Raw genomic sequence first — 16,238 nt, 5'->3', positions numbered from 1 at the left:
AGGACAGAGGTGTACACAAACAAACACACACACCCACAACATTGCATACACATTCAAACACAAAATAACAGAAAAATATACACAAACAAACACATGCGTGAACAGCAACATATACACAAAAGTGCATAAAACACACTCAAGCATCAATACAGACACACACACACCTGTGCGTTCCAGCGTGTGTGTTCTCCATCTAACTGCTGTAGGAGTTTCTCAGCGGCACTGATGGTCTCCTGAGCTCTGCTCACTTCTGACTCCAGCTGAGCTGCTTCAGTGGTACGACACTGGAATCTGAACACACAAACAAACACACAACATTACACCTCATCATGACCAAAATCTATAGCAGAATCACATTTGTGAAGAAGACAATTCCAGAATGCATACTTCTCCTTCAGCTCCAGAACTTTCTCTCCGACAGAGTTCAGCTCCTTCTCCAGTCTGTTCTTACGCNTTCTCTGTCTTACGCAGGTTTCTAGAACAATACAGTGAGAAGTTACTTCTCTCTTTAATGATCCACATCTAATGATGCTGTGTGTGTGTGTGTGTGTGTGTGTGTGTGTGTGTGTGTGTGTGTGTGTGTGTGTGTGTGTGTGTGTGTGTGTGTGTGTGCACGTGTGTGTGCACGTGTGTGCACGTGTGTGCGTGTACTGACTCCATGAGTCCTGCGTGCTCAGACTCCAGCGGTTCAATCTTCTCCAGTACATGTGAATACTGTACATTAGCTTTTACCCATGCGGCCAGAGGAGCGGCGGCTGCACTCGCACGCTTGGCGTTCTACAACACAAAGACAGAGTTAGCTTACTGACTACATTGTTTTTATTATTCATTTATGTGACTTTTTTTAGCTAGCTTGAGAAAACCACAAGCGTGTTGTCAAGTGAATCAAAAATAATTTCCTCATCGCATCATGTTGACCCCATGGCTGGGTTTAAAGGGATACTTCAGTCAAAAATGAAAATTCTGTCATTATTTACCACCTTCGAGTTGTTCCAAATCTGTTTGAATTTCTTTGTTCTGATGAACACAGAGAAAGATATTTGGAAGAATGCTTCTAACCAGACAGATTTTGCCCATAGTAGGAAAAATGACAATGGCAGTCAAAAGTGCCCCAGAGCGGTTTGCTGTCCTACGCTCTTCAAAATGTCTTCTTTTGTGTTGAACAGAACAAAAAAATGATAAAGTAATTTTTCCCACTATGGTAGTCAATGGGGGGCAAGATCTGTTTGGTTACGAGCATTCTTCCAAATATCTTTCTCTGTGTTCATCAGAACAAAGAAATTCATACAGATTTGGAACAACTCGAAGGTGAGTAAATGATGTCAGAATTTTCATTTTTGACTGCAGTATCCCTTTAATCAGGTGTGTGTATGTGTGTGTATGTGTGTGTCTGACCTTGGGGTCAAAGGACGCTCTGTTTCGATGCAGCAGCTCCTCGACACTCTGCCTGATGTCGTGAGTGATGTTGCGGGCGTCAAACGTGACGATATCTTCCCGCACTCCTCGCTTCGCTAAAAAACTGCCGTTTACAAACACTCCATTAGCTCTTCAATTATTCAACTCATTTAATGGTTTTAACTGAAAGCAAATGACCTAACGCCTCTGCGCGATTATTTGCAATGAAAATGGGCTAAATGAAAATCCTCAATTAGTCCGGAAAGAGATTAGATTCATTTAGCCTGAAGAGTGTGAAGGTGTATTAAACGCTACGGCAGTTTCATTTGCCGGGAAGAGATAAACACCGTAAATATAGACAGAATTCATTCTGTTACGCCGTTAAAACGTAATATAAACCGTGAGTAATGAGAGAGCGGCCCACACACACTCAATCTCATTCTTTTTCTCTCCCACCTCTTCATGCTGACCCAGGAGGTGTCAAATATTCCCATGAGTCTCAGCACTCCCTCCAGGATGTCTCGGATGACGTCGGGGGGCATGCGCAGGGAACGGATCTCAGACAGGGACTCTGATTTGATGTTGCCCACCGCTTGTTTTGCCTCGTCGACCAGAGGCTACGTGCACACACACAGCAAACAACAGCACAGATGAGCATCCACACACAAAGAAAACAATTCATTAGGCTTTGTGCGTATGTGAGTTGAAAGATTTTACGAGAACCCATGCGGTCATGTGATCTAGACAGGTGTGCTCACCTGGACCTCTCTGAGCTCCTCGTCAATGTTCTTCTTCCGCTCTTCGATTTTGGAGACCTCCTTTGCCATTCTCTCTTTGATCTTCTCCATCTCTGTCTTCTGGTCACTGGCATTCTGAAACAAACACGCAAACACACGCTCAGCGTGCCGTTACACACGTCACAGAAGAACACGCGCAGAAACACAGACCTGCATGGAGAAGGTGATTTCCTGCAGGGCTGCATCAGCCTCGGCCTGTTTGGTTTTCAGTAAGCTGCTCTGCTCAGCCGCCCGTCTCTTCAACTCATCCACCAATGCCTTCGCTTCATTCAGCTTGGCCACACCTGCCTGTGGTCAAGTGATAAACAGAGAGCAAATGACGCGTGTTCTGATACGCTGCAGATTCATTTTCCAAAAACATGGTTCACTGCAAAAAATGACATTCTTATTAAGCATTTTTGTCTTGTTTTTAGTGAAAATATCTAAAACTTCTTAAATCAATATACAATTACTTGACAAGAAAAGCGACCTAAGATATTTAGTCGTATTTTATGAAAAAGAATGAAGTATGTTTATGGTAAAAACAAGCAAAAGAAGAGAAAAATAAACTTGAATTTAGTTTGACCTTTCTCAAGTACCTAATTCAAGTCGCTTTTCTTGTCAAGTAATTGTGTTTTGATTTTAGAATGTTTACATATTTGTACTACAAAACAAGACGAAGACACTTAGTAAGAATGTCATTTTTTGCAGTGTTTAGTATACACAATACATAATTTCTTGATTAAAAATTGATTTTAAGTCATTTAAAGTGCGAATATGTGTTTTTCTGTGTCTTTGGTGTGTTATAAGTTGCCAATGCATGTATTTGACACATGAAATTGCAAAATTTAAAGTGTCGGAACAAAAGATGCATTCTATCTAAAAGCGAATGCTCACCCAGACCTGCCTGAAATGCCTCGTGTAACCACACCCCCACAAATCCCCGTCAGTTTGTGGTATGAAGACCGCCCAAATGTATACGCAAGTAAGGTGGGCGTACCTGTCAGTACAATTGCTTGGGAACCTGATGTTCCAAATATGGTAAGAGGCGTTACATTTCCGTCACACACTTGCAGTATTCGACCAATCACTACGCACTGGTTAACTGGCCAATCATAGCACACCTCGCTTTTCAGAGCCATGAGCTTTGTAAGAAATCCGTGCGTTTCAGAGAGGCGGGGCAAAGAGGAGATACAAACATGCCTTAAATTGTGTATACACATTGCATTACATCTAAAACAAACCATAATATTTGTTTTAGTCCTGTCATATGACCCCTTTCAGGGCAACATATTGTACAGCTTTAAGACCAATCCTATCAGATATCACGCGCAAAAATTATCCATTTAATAACACAGTGAGCTCATAAATCAAGCGTATCGTGTTAGTTCTGGCAGGTCACGTGAGTCAAGCTTGCATCAGCTGATCCTCCTCTACCTATAGAAATATGACGCAATCACAGCTTCCGTTTTAAAATCCATTCAGCTAATAGCAGCTTATCGCGTTGCTGAGGAGCAAATTACCCTCCTCCATCCCCAGCTCCACCTCACATTTACAATCGGGACTCGACTTCTGTTCTTCCTTTTCATAAGTCTCAACTACATTTGAATTCTGTGTTACACTTAAATGTCTTTGAGAACTAATGACATCTGCTTGTTCTGTTCTGTTTACCCTAAGGGGGGTTATCGCTGCGCTCCCTGCTTTTATTCATGCTGGCTGCATGGATGGGAAGGGAGTTTTGCGCAGAACAGAACCGCCAATCTAAACTGTATGCTAATTGTCAATCATTTTTGACGGCAGCGAACCTGACAGAAGTGAGCATAGTGAGGATGTTAACCTGTAAGTGCTGTTGTTTTTGGGTCAGCTCTTTGCGTTTCGAGCTATAGATGTACCGGTACACCTGAAGAAAAGTTAGGTATTGACTGGGCGTCGCTCCGAATTCCCGACACGACTCGTGGATCATCAGGAAGGAACGATAGAGGTCTGCATGCACAGATGCTAAAAGGACAACAAATCAGCCAATCAAAGACCTTCGAGAAAAAGCAATAAAACATCAAATCTAATGTATTCTGTACTCTATTTCACACCAGATTTCTTCTTCTGTCGTTCTCCCGTCTTCTCATCTTCTCCCATTCTCGACAGCAGCATCTCTGGGATCTAAAGCAGAGTCACGTGAACAGAGAGGTACTTCCTGTTTGACATCTCTGTCTTTAATAAACAACCTTACTTTCTTCATGCTGCTGTCTGACCAGCCCTCCATCCACTGGACTGAGCACTTCCTGTAGAGGGCGGGGTTACTCTCACAGTTAATGGTAAAGTGTTCATTAGTGCAGTCCATGATCAACACCACGTGGAGGTTCTGCTGAACGCCTGCGCACACGCACACACACAAATTACACACACAGAAGTCGCACACACACAAAAGCGCACAAACAATTACAAAGGCACACAAAGAAATCACACACAAAAAGACATACAAATCACACACACACACACAAACAAACACACGAGAAATGACATGTACAAATCACGGACGCACAGAAATTACACACTGAAATCACACAAACACATGCGTGCATGCATTATTTCTGTGGGTGTACTCACGGTTGGAGAAATAGTTGAGAACTGGAGCAGTAAAGCCGTCCTGTGATGCTTGATCTTTCAGAGATGACAGCAGAGGTTCCAGTTCTTCGGTGGAGTACAAACCTGGAACTTCACCTACAACACACACACATATAAAATAAACACCTCTGAATGCTGCAAATAACTACTGGTTGTAATGAGCCAATGACACCTGGGATCCTAAACTGGACTTTGATATAGAACCCTAACTGAAGACAGCTGAAGTTGTCTTGATTTGAGAAAACTTTTTATCGGTCACCTGAGGACAACAGACTGTTGACCATCTCCAGAAAAGAGAGATGAACAAACTGATGATCTTCTAACAACAAAACAACCTGCTGTCCGTCTACACCAGCCAAGTGCATCACCTACACACAGAGAATAAGAGAGAGAGAGAGTTTTACCAACAGCCCCGTTTAAAGAGAAGCGCTTTGAGAAAGCAACTTTTAATGGCGCTACATAAAATAAATGTTTTATTATTATTATCTTATTTTGCCTAGCCAGACAGATTCTCACATTTTTCAGATCAGATTTGAAGTGTTTCAGTGAGTACGAGCGAGAGATTTTGGGAGTAAAGAGAGTGGCTCCGTGCATGTGGCTGACTACAGACGTGGCTGTGCGGCGCCCAACACCGCTACGACCCGCCAACAGAAGCGAACCGCCCGGAGAGCTCAAAACACGGTCAAGACGAGACATGTAGTCCAGAACCTCAGGAAACAGCAGAATGTCCAACTCCCGGTTCTCACGGCCATACAGAACTATTCCCTAAACAGACAGAACACATCACACTGATGCCATTTTAAATTCAAAACATAATAATTGTGAAACTATAATTCCACTTCCCTGTCTGACCTTGTGTATGATCTCACTGAAGTCACTGGCATTGAGACGTCCCAGCGGTTTGCCGTGAGGTGGGAGGGGCTGACCAGGAGCCCGCCCCTCATGAGAAGTGGCCCACGTGACAAAGTACGTATCTGTAAAATATCACAACAACCATTCATGTCACTAACAAACAATTAATTTCAGATTGCGAGGTTGCTTAAAAGATGCAGGCGTGAAAGGAACAGGTGTGTTTGCGTGCGTGCGTGTATTACCTGTGATGTTGTCAAGGGCATCAGAGCCCCAGTCACCCCTGACGACAGATGACAGAATGTTATCGAACACATTCAGGTCCTTCGATGTCACCAAACGGTCCCTGAAAAGACGTCGAGCTTCGTATGCCACCGCCTCTAAGACTGAATCTACCGCAGATTTACCTGCACAAACACACGCACACACATCTTAAAATAAGTTTGGCATGTTAACATGAAATATATATTTTTTAAGTCATTAAATAAACTACCTAGACTTTATAAGAGCGCTATTTTCATAGGCATGACAATATCAAAATGCATTGCGCCAAGCTCTGTGAATATGTCAATCCAAGGCGCTGTACAGAATTGATTCATCTAATATTAAAAGGTGTCGACAGGATGTTTTGCAGATCTCACCTGCGCTCAGGTCGTATCGGAGCAAATTCAGGACCCACTGTGTCAGCAAACACGGCGTGAACACATAATGACTGTGATCGTCCACTGAGAATTTAGCCTTCACCTGAAATCACAACAAACATGTCAAATCACAGGTGCACGGTGACATCAGCACAGACACGCTGGCCGCGTTCAAATTTGAAAACATAATAGTATGTGAATTGGAATACAGCTGGGCAATTCCAACGTTATGGACGTGACATTTTGCGTTATGGACGTGACATAAAAATGCTCAGAGAATTAATTTGTTACAAATATATTGAACCATCTATTTATATTTTACTAAACCCTTGTTGATAGAGTCTAAACATAAAAAAGTCAGTCTATGAACAAATTTTCTATTTTAAAAAAGGGAAATAAACATGCGTTATGGATGTGACAAAAAAAGGACGTGTTTTTTGGGAGACGATAAACTTTGTAGGATTTCTGTGAAATAAAATGCACAATCCTAAAGCAATAATACCCAATTAATGGAGAAGGTATGCCTCTTTATAGAACATTAAATAGTTATTTTATTTTAATTTTCATGTGTCTATTTATGAGGAATATGTAGCGTTATGGATGTGACAATCCTGAAAATGGCACTTACCTGACTATGAAAAATCATGCACTAAAAATAAAACAAATGCTTTACAAATTTGAAGAGAGATCTCACATGGGTATTTGAACCACCAAATGTTAATATCTGTGCTGTTACCAAAGTAAAAACTGTTGGTAAAAACTTTATTTTTTCATGGTAAGGTTGACATTTTCACGGAATTGCCCAGCTTCAACGTGCCCGTAAGACTTCTCTTCAAAATGAGATCAGACCTGCTCGTAGACCTGCACCAATGAACTGGAGAGCTGATGGATCTGCCCTGCAGAGCTCCAGGTTGGATCATTACCCAGAGTGCTTTGCAGCACAGGTCTCAGGTACGCACTGTAGATAGTCTGCAGTTGTTCTCTGTCTGGATAACTACAGGAAGACAAAACTTAGTGTTTGTATAGACCGTTTCATCGGACGCGTGCGCGCCTGACCCCACGTTGACTTCCGGTTTGTGTTTGGCTAGTGTCTAATAATATAACTATTTATATGTTATTTAATTTATGTTAACATTTATATGTACTATTATTTTACTGTATAATAATTGTATTAAATAAACGATTTGTTGAATTTTGTTGTATGTTCGTTTTATTAAATAAACAATTTGTTGAATGGGTGCTGTAGTTCGGTCGCATGTAAAGAAACCGTGTGGCACATTGACATCTGGAGGTCGATCTTGGTATCGCAGTCTAAATGATAAATATTGGAGAGAAACGTTTAGCCACGTAACGGTTCTTCTCGGTTTCTTTTGATTGTTATCAGAAATAATCTACAGGCACTCTATTGTTTGTGAATGTTTACCTGAAGTTCAATCGGGGTCACAAAAGTCCGCATGCGCAGTAACGTTTGTTCACGTTGTTAAGATGAAACCGTGTCTGCTTGTGTATGATTTGCAATAAAACGTTAGAATGTGGCATTTACGTTTACACATCTATGGTGCGTATGTGCTACTTACTCAACGGTGCAGATGCGAACTATGGAGGTGAAGCGTGACGTCAGGGGGTGTCGGCCCACAGCGCCCCCTGCTGACATGGAGGCCACAATCTGAATATTCTCCAACCCCACCCACTCCAAGTGCTCGTCATAGAACCCCTGATACGTCAAGACCTGAGACAGAAAACAGGGTTTAAATGCTGTTGCGAAGATGTTTAATCACATACAGAAGTAACAGTAGTCTGTTTGAATCTAAATAAAATGAAAGGTGAGTTTGGGACCTGCTGTAGGAAGGCGATGAGGTTACTGGTGCCCCACTTGTCAGGTTTGGGCAGGTTGATGTCTTTAAGGTACAGCACCAGTCTCTCACAGTCTTTGGGGCGGTACACCCGGCCTGTGTTGGAGCTGATGATCAGACACGTGTGGGAGAGTTTCTGCAGAACGTGACGGGATGACGTCTGAGCGCTGCAGTGGACCACCGCCACCTGTGTGGAGCGCAGCTGAGAGAACGCACAGCGCAGGAGCATTCTGACACACACACACATACATACACACACATGTAAAACCACAAATTCAATATGTTTATGTTGCACTGAAAGTAAGTGTGTGTGTTTATACCCTTTTCCGCATCCCTCAGGTCCTACCAGCAGGAACGGCTGCCTGTGATTGGACGAGAGCCACGGCGTGAAGAGGTCGAGTCCCCGCTGCATGTCAGGTGTGTGTATGACGGGAAGATTCTGGGGGTTATTGAGATCCTCCACACACACACCTTCCCCTCGCTGCAGCTCATACACACACAGACGACCAGACGCAGGGTCGTAATAAGTGTCTAGAGGCTTCCGTGGATCTGGAGGAGTTTCTCTAGCCCAGCTCAGTACCTAAACACACACGAAATACAACAATAAGTGTGTGCACACGACACGTTTGAAACATTTTAGCTTATAAAGGGAAATTGAAATACTTAAAGGGTTAGTTCACCCAAAAATGAACATTCGGTCATCATTACTGTATAAATGACTTTGTTCTGATAAACACGGAGGAAGATATTTGGAAGAATGTTAGTCGTTTTCAGTTCCAAAACATCATTGACTCCCAAAATTAAATGTTAGTCAAAAGTGCCCAATTTTCCTAAATTCTTCAAAATATCTCATTTTGTGTTGAACAGAACAAAACAAATGTAATAAAAATGTTCCTACTATGGTAGTGGATGATGTTCCAGAACTGAAAATTGCTAACATTCTTCCAAATATCTTTCTCTGTGTTCATTAGTAGAAAGAAATTGACATGGGTTTTAAACAATCTGAGGGCGAGTAAACGATGACAGAATGTTCATTTTTGGGTGGAGTATCCCTTTAAAAAGTTTCACCGCCTGCTACGATGCTGCTGTTCCTTTAAAGCTCAAAGATTAAATTATGACCGTTCATAAGCATTCATCTGAAGGAGTGGCTCTTAAATGAAACGACGGGAGGTAAAGCCGAGCAGGCGTGAAATTACATTTGGCATAAACCTGTGCGGCCCTGACCTCCTTGGCAAACTCCTGTCTGCATCTGAGGCTGAGATTTCCCCCTAAACCACGGATGAGTCCCACGACGAACTGTCCTCTCTCCGTCACCCCTCTCAGGTGGGACAAACCGTTCATCACCGTGCCAACCAGACTGGTGTCCACCACAAAAGCACTCTACAGAGAAAGAGAGATGTATTACACCGTGATTATGTTGTGTCAGAGTTGTGAAAGTGTTTGTCAGGCAACAGTACCTGTTTGAGAACCCAGTCCAGAGCTCTGTGGAAATAATCATTCAGCCAGTTCTCCAGATTCATTCTGTTCTCTTCATTTTCTCTCTTCAGCCACGACTTCACCAGAGCTCCCACGTCAGTGTCTTCGTCACTACACAAACACACACAATTAATGCGCCTCATTCATGAAACACGAGCAGAACTATTTTTTGTGTGAATCGTTCGCAATTTTCGTCGATTTTCGGATTCATGAAAATGTTCGTATTTTCAAAATGTTAGTAGGTACGAAAGAAATGTACACCTTCTCCCTACCACGTGTAAATGGTGGGTAAAATATTCAAACGTTGTCTTCTTTTAGACAAACTGATGACACTGCGTTTTGATGCACTGTGTCTCATAATGATATTTCCCGAGGTCTTTTTTCATTTTCTACTCTTTAAAGTCCCAGTGAAATTAAAAACGACAATGCTTATTTTTTCATGAAATATTGCAGCGTTTATAGTAAATAGCTTATCAATGTGGGTCATTTTCTTTTTAAAATTCATGTACCCTCATAAGCTTCAGTTAAAATCTGAAAATGCACTTCCTCCTTGAAATGACTATCCATCTCAAATGACGTAAATAAGATGGCTTGGGCGGAGCATCCATTAACTCCTCCCCTTCCACTGTCAGTCTGCTGCCAGTTTCATTTCAAAATGCTACAGCTGTTTTAACACATCCAATCAATTCGCCGTGAAAAACGCAAGCCACGCCCATTCGTTTTCTCCTTTAAAATTCCTTTTCACTCGGAAATGTGTCAGAATACCAAAGTAAAAAGATCGCAACTTCCGGTTCTCTGGGACTTTAACTTTGGGTAAAACGCAGAGCTCGTCACTGTCCTGTTTGGCACAGCTGTCCAACCACAGAGGAGGAGAGGCGGGAAAAACAAAAAGTTCAGTGGATTCCAGGATTCCTAAATACGTAATTTGCGTATCTGTACTGCAGAGGCGGAGATTATGCTCATTGTGAATGAGCGTGCATGCACGCCCTGTTTACGAGTGATTGGAATTAATTAACACACACACATTTCACTATCAAATCTGACGTTTACGAAGTATTTGTGAATCCGGAGGAAAGTTTTCGGGTTTATGCGCAAATTACTTGAAATTTACACATATGTTTACAAATGTTTCATGAATGAGGCCCAACGTGAGATCCCGTCCTTGTGCAAATAGTGGCAGCTGATAGACTGCTTTAGGTTTGGTAACGCCGTATAATTGGCTGTGCGATGTCGAGCAGCGGTACCTGAGGAAGATCATGCCCATACGAGAGATGGTGGCAGGTGACGCACAGATCAGATCGTGCGTCTCAAACAGGAAGTTGACATTGGGGCCAAACTGAATTCTCTCGCCGCTGGGCATGGTGAGTAATCGATTATCATCCAGCACAGAGTTCAATGATTCAATCCATTCTGGGTCGATGTCTCCATCACATATGATCCATGAGTTCACCTCTGAGAGGGACAAAGAGCAAGACTGTGAGAGATTGAAAATGGGAGCGATGTTTGGTTGTCAGGTAACATTTCCTCACCCTGTGGCTCTCTCACCACCTGTCGGGCAGAGGACGTCAGCACGCCGTCAGACCACTCTCGTGTGTCCATGTCGATGTGACCCAGCAGCTGCTGACGGGCCATGGCTTTGGGGTTCATAGTGTATTGTTTCACGACACGGCCCATCCTTCCCAGCGCCGCCCGCAACATCCTCCACAGCGTGGATTTGCCCGCTCCGCTGGGTCCCACTATCACCACGCCCATACGCTGTCTGAGCTGCTCGTAGAGTTCTAGAGCCTTCTTCATCTACACGTGAAAGAAGAGTGAAGAGTATGAGATATAGATTTGAACATGTCATAGGGTATGAAGTATAGGAGTATGAACTGCAGGTCACACCTGACTGGGTATGATTTCAAGCCGTGCCTCCTCATAAACAGCCAGCAGGGCCGATCGGAGCGTCTCGTACTCCACATCCTTAAAGTCGACCCCGGGAAACACGTCACTGACCAGTGCGTCAAAGCGTGAGCTGTCGGCAAACGTCAGCTTTGACATGGTGTTCAACCTCAGGGCCTGAACCACTAAACCGCTCTCCTTTGCTACACAAAGACAGAGAATAATCAGTTTTCGTAATTATTTGATTTTGTCTTATTTCCTTACTCCATGATTATATATTAGTATTATTTAATTTTGTGGTAGTATTGGTATCGAAATAAACAAGACAAACTCATACTAGGCTTGTTGTTTTGTCTCTGTAACTGCAGTAAACCTCCACAGCCTCTCAACACCGTCTTCAGCGCCCTTAAACCCCAGTCATAATGCTGCTGAGGCGTCAACAGCTCCCTAAACACACATTCACAAATGCACAACAATATAATGAGCACATTAATAAAGCTCAAATCAATAAATGATGGGAAGAGCCAAAAATTTCAGTACAGTCACGTTTAAATCGAAATAGTATACAGGTCAGGCCCGGCACCACGAGGGGGGAAAAGGGGGCATTGCACCCTCAGATCTGATTTGTGCACCCTCAGTTTCACTTTAGTATTTATGGCAAAGTTTAAAAAAAAAAGACCCAAAAAAATGAAATTAACAAAGTAAAAAATGTCTTTAGTTTTCGTCGTTGTCTATGCATTTCATAGGTAACAGGATGATGGGATGCACCTCTGCATGCCAGTAATAAAGTTCAGATGAGTAATCGCACAAAAATGTGATTGGACCACTGGATTGGACAGGCCAGGGTAAACGGGTTGTCCTATTGGCTGGTTATCCCTATGCTGCCTGCGTGCATCCCCTGTTATGCTGTGCTGTGAGTTCGAGATTCTAGCTCCGTTCAGTTATTTGTAATTCGTTGTCATTCAAATGTGTTGTTTAAATCATATGCAACATGTGTATTCGATACTATTAAAAAGTGTTAGATACTAGCAAAGATTCTGAATTTATTTTATTTTATTGCTAGCACGAGGGCATAATACAGTATATGCTGAATATACTGTTTTTAAAGGGGTCATATGGCGCGAATACATGTTTTTCTGTGTCTTTGGAGTGTTATAAGTTGCCCATGCATGTATTAGACACGTAAAATGCAAAAAAATGTAAGTGTCGGAACAAAAGATACATTCTATCTAAAAGCGAATGCTCACCCAGACCTGCCTGAAACGCCTCGTGTAACCACACCCCCACGAATCTACGTCAGTTCGTGGTATGACTTGACTAAGACTGCCCAAATGTATACGCAAGTAAGGTGGGCGTACTTGTAAATCTCATTGTATCGTCGCCGCTGCAGCCATGTCGTGGAGACGCTGTGTGTTTCGTTCCGAACAGAAAGCCTCTTTGTTTGCCCTTCCAAAAGATGAGACAACTAAAAACGAATGGTTACATTTTATTTACAACACTGTTCCAGAACAGTACAATCCGAATATTCAAGTGTGTGCAGCGCATTTCACAGATGTATGCTTCATGAACCTGGGAGAGATCAAGGCCGGCTGTGCACGAAAGCTTTTGTTAAAAAGTGGGGCAATGTTAAAAAGTGGGACAGTCTGGCGCTTCAGATTCGCAGCCTGTAAGTATATTTTCATTGTAAAAGACTTTGTTACGCGAGTTGAGTTTGTCGTGTGTTTGTGATCTGCAAATGCAGACACGTGCGCAACGTGAAAAAAGTCAACATAAGTCCTAATAATCAATAATTATGTTCCAACTAGAGGCAACAAATGTCGTGTTTATAATGGGGTTTATTGTCTTTGTTGAGTAGCGACAAGACATGGCGTAACACTGGTTGATCACTAACGGCAAATCTTTATAACGTCGTATATAAAAGGTAAAACATTTATCTATAGTTTTTAACTATTGAACATAATATTTTTTGTAAAAACCTTACCAATCCTTTACATCCTGCTCAAGTCGCACTGGCAAAGTTGATACGGTTTGATCATCTTCATTTTCCGATGATTCCGATTTTCAGCCTCGAATTGATAAGGAAAGTACCAATGACATTTTATCACCTGTCAGTACAATTGCTTTGGAACCTGATGTTCCAAATATGGTAAGATGCGTTACATTTCCATCACACGCTTGCAGTATTCGACCAATCACTATGCACTGGTTAACTGGCCAATCATAGCACACCTGTCTTTTCAGAGCGATGAGCTTTGTAAAAAATCTGCGCATTTCAGAGAGGCGGGGCAAAGAGGAAATACAAACTTGCACGGTATGTGGAAAATACAGCGTTTTTGAACCTTAAATCGTGTATACACATTGCGTTACATCTAAAACAAACGATAATATTCGTTTTAGCCGTGTCATATGACCCCTTTAATCCATTTCTCCGTTTGCATTTGGAGTGTATTAGGTAGCACGTCAAAAATATTCCTTACAAAAATCATATCTGTGTGTATTGTTGGTTTGTAGTTATGCCCCCTCAGTCATTTCATCCTGCAGCCGGCCCTGGTACAGGTGTGGTGTTAAAGCCACACACACTTCCCTACCTGGCCAGATTAAATATGGCCACGAGTTTCCGTCCGAGCATTTGTCCTTCCTTGAATCCTTCCGAGTACAGAATCACCTCGGCGATCAGCTCATTATCCGGACTCGTCATGGCAACCGGTCGGAAGAGCTGTTTCAGATTATCTGGCAACTTCTGTCGTCCTCCGTATCCTTTACCTGCCGGGTTCATGGTTATAAAGATGCCCGAGTTTGGGTCCAACTCCACCTGAACACAAACACAAAAAAATATTCCCTCCATCCAATGACGACATCGGAGTCTCCAAACCTGTGTGTGTGCGTGTGCGTCACCTCTTCATTGAGCAGCTGGCAGGTGGTTCGATGGTTCTTCAGTGAGTTCTGGATGGCCTGTATCTGCATTGAGACGGCGGAGAGCACGGCCTCCTCCAGACGATTAAACTCGTCGAAACAACCCCACGCTCCACACTTCACCAGACCAACAAATATACGCCCCATGGACTTCACATCTATACCCTAAAATACACAAATATATCCCACATTCAAACATCTTTACGTGCTATTACACTTCTATGGTAAATCTCACACAAATTCTGTTCAAAGTAGTCTGAAAGTACCTTTCACAAGCTGTGCCAGAAATAAAAAAAACGGAGGCTAGTTTCACGAAAACAGGCCATGTTTTCTCAGGAGCTGAATGCATATTGCTTTTTGCCAGCCCAAAAGATTTGTTGACACAAAGGCCTTCATGCAAACAGTGTAAAGCTATTGAGTCAGCACCTTCAGAAGTGTTCGGCTCAAACTCTTTGTCTTCACCTTGAATTAAACCTTAAACTTTGAATCAATATTCTTACAGTTTTGTTCACATTCAGCATTAGTGAGGAACGTTTAGATCAATATTACAACTGCTGGAGTCATTTTAACATCATGACGCATGCTGCTTAGCATTTATTCAATGCTATACCGCTTTTTACAATTTCGCAAGGCAGCTTTACAGTAAAATACGTAGTATTACAGATAGTAATTATAATATACTGTATAGTATAAGTAAGGGATAATATACAGGCAGCCGGTTGTAATAAGCCCCGACAGTGTGATCAGGACCCGTATCACACTGAAGTGGCTTATTTCGCGATAACAGCTGGCTGCTTGTACATTATCCCGCTTATTACACAGCTACTTGCCACATGAGAAAAAACTGGACATGAAATCAGAATCAGAAAGAGCTTTATTGCCAAGTATGTTTCCACATACAAGGAATTTGTTGTGGTGACAGGAGCATCCAGAACACACAAACAGCAACAACAGTACACAGAGACCATAACACAATAGAATACAGTACACGGATGATTTAAATAAGGCCTATGGGTATAAAATTAAGAAATACAATTACAATAAACATAAGATAAAGATATAGAGAGTAAAGCTACAAGTAAAAAATAAGAATAGACTATTGTATGTACAAGGTATGTGCTATATACAGCAGAAAAAGTTGTATAAAAAATAGATAGTGTATTATATGGAGGATATAATTAATATTGCACTTAATTATTATTGCACAGAGTTATTAATTGCACGGTGGGTAAAAAACATTGAACTGTTCAAGAGGTAGATGGCCTGAGGGAAGAAGCTGTTTTTGTGTCTGGTTGTTTTGGTGCTCAGTGCTCTGCAGCATTGTGAAGAGATGATGGCTTGGATGTGAGTGGTCCAGGGTGATTTTCTGAGCCCTTTTCCTCACTCTGGATGTATTCAGTTCTTGGAGGGTGGGCAGGGGAGCACCAATGATCTTCTCAGCAGTCCTAACCATCCTCTGTAGTCTTCTGATGTCTGACTTTGTGGCTGAGCCAAACCAGACAGTGATGGATGTGCAGAGGACAGACTCTATGACTGCTGAGTAAAACTGTTTTAATAGAGTTTGTGGTAGGTTGAACTTCTTCAGCTGATGTAAGAAGTACAACCTCTGCTGGACTTTTTTAGCAATGGAGCCAATGTGATTGTCCCACTTCAGGTCCTGAGAGATGGTGGTGCCCAGGAACCTGAATGACTCCATTGCTGCCACAGTGCTGTTCATGATGGTGAGAGGGGGGAGTGCAGGGGGGTTTCTCCTGAAGTCCGCAATCATCTCCACTGTTTTAAGCGTGTTCAGCTCCAAGTTGTTATGACTGCACCAGACAGCCAGCTGCTCA

At 42.4% G+C, this 16,238-nt stretch overlaps 1 protein-coding gene across 6 annotated transcripts in view; it reads right to left on the bottom strand.

Moving 5' to 3' along the window:
* The window catches only part of LOC130564623 (cytoplasmic dynein 2 heavy chain 1), an 81,466-nt gene that overhangs the window by 39,481 nt on the left and 25,747 nt on the right, over positions 1 to 16,238 (bottom strand). For all 6 annotated transcript variants that reach the window (XM_057350873.1, XM_057350877.1, XM_057350879.1 and 3 more), the window contains exons 35-60: positions 14,389 to 14,571; positions 14,082 to 14,305; positions 11,831 to 11,940; positions 11,497 to 11,696; positions 11,142 to 11,406; positions 10,857 to 11,064; positions 9,594 to 9,723; positions 9,361 to 9,516; positions 8,457 to 8,716; positions 8,120 to 8,366; positions 7,861 to 8,012; positions 7,133 to 7,277; positions 6,284 to 6,386; positions 5,888 to 6,049; positions 5,646 to 5,767; positions 5,310 to 5,558; positions 5,053 to 5,161; positions 4,776 to 4,889; positions 4,399 to 4,541; positions 4,259 to 4,328; positions 4,009 to 4,169; positions 2,343 to 2,480; positions 2,154 to 2,267; positions 1,852 to 2,012; positions 1,396 to 1,519; positions 656 to 777 (exon numbers count right to left, since the gene is read on the bottom strand). In XM_057350873.1, the coding sequence (XP_057206856.1) occupies positions 656 to 777; positions 1,396 to 1,519; positions 1,852 to 2,012; positions 2,154 to 2,267; positions 2,343 to 2,480; positions 4,009 to 4,169; positions 4,259 to 4,328; positions 4,399 to 4,541; positions 4,776 to 4,889; positions 5,053 to 5,161; positions 5,310 to 5,558; positions 5,646 to 5,767; positions 5,888 to 6,049; positions 6,284 to 6,386; positions 7,133 to 7,277; positions 7,861 to 8,012; positions 8,120 to 8,366; positions 8,457 to 8,716; positions 9,361 to 9,516; positions 9,594 to 9,723; positions 10,857 to 11,064; positions 11,142 to 11,406; positions 11,497 to 11,696; positions 11,831 to 11,940; positions 14,082 to 14,305; positions 14,389 to 14,571 (4,172 nt within the window). The remainder of the gene's footprint in view (positions 1 to 655; positions 778 to 1,395; positions 1,520 to 1,851; positions 2,013 to 2,153; positions 2,268 to 2,342; positions 2,481 to 4,008; positions 4,170 to 4,258; positions 4,329 to 4,398; positions 4,542 to 4,775; positions 4,890 to 5,052; positions 5,162 to 5,309; positions 5,559 to 5,645; positions 5,768 to 5,887; positions 6,050 to 6,283; positions 6,387 to 7,132; positions 7,278 to 7,860; positions 8,013 to 8,119; positions 8,367 to 8,456; positions 8,717 to 9,360; positions 9,517 to 9,593; positions 9,724 to 10,856; positions 11,065 to 11,141; positions 11,407 to 11,496; positions 11,697 to 11,830; positions 11,941 to 14,081; positions 14,306 to 14,388; positions 14,572 to 16,238) is intronic.

The sequence above is a fragment of the Triplophysa rosa genome, linkage group LG14, assembly GCF_024868665.1.
Source record: "Triplophysa rosa linkage group LG14, Trosa_1v2, whole genome shotgun sequence".
In the NCBI taxonomy this organism is placed as follows: domain Eukaryota; kingdom Metazoa; phylum Chordata; class Actinopteri; order Cypriniformes; family Nemacheilidae; genus Triplophysa; species Triplophysa rosa.
This window is presented reverse-complemented; position numbering and strand designations above follow the sequence as displayed.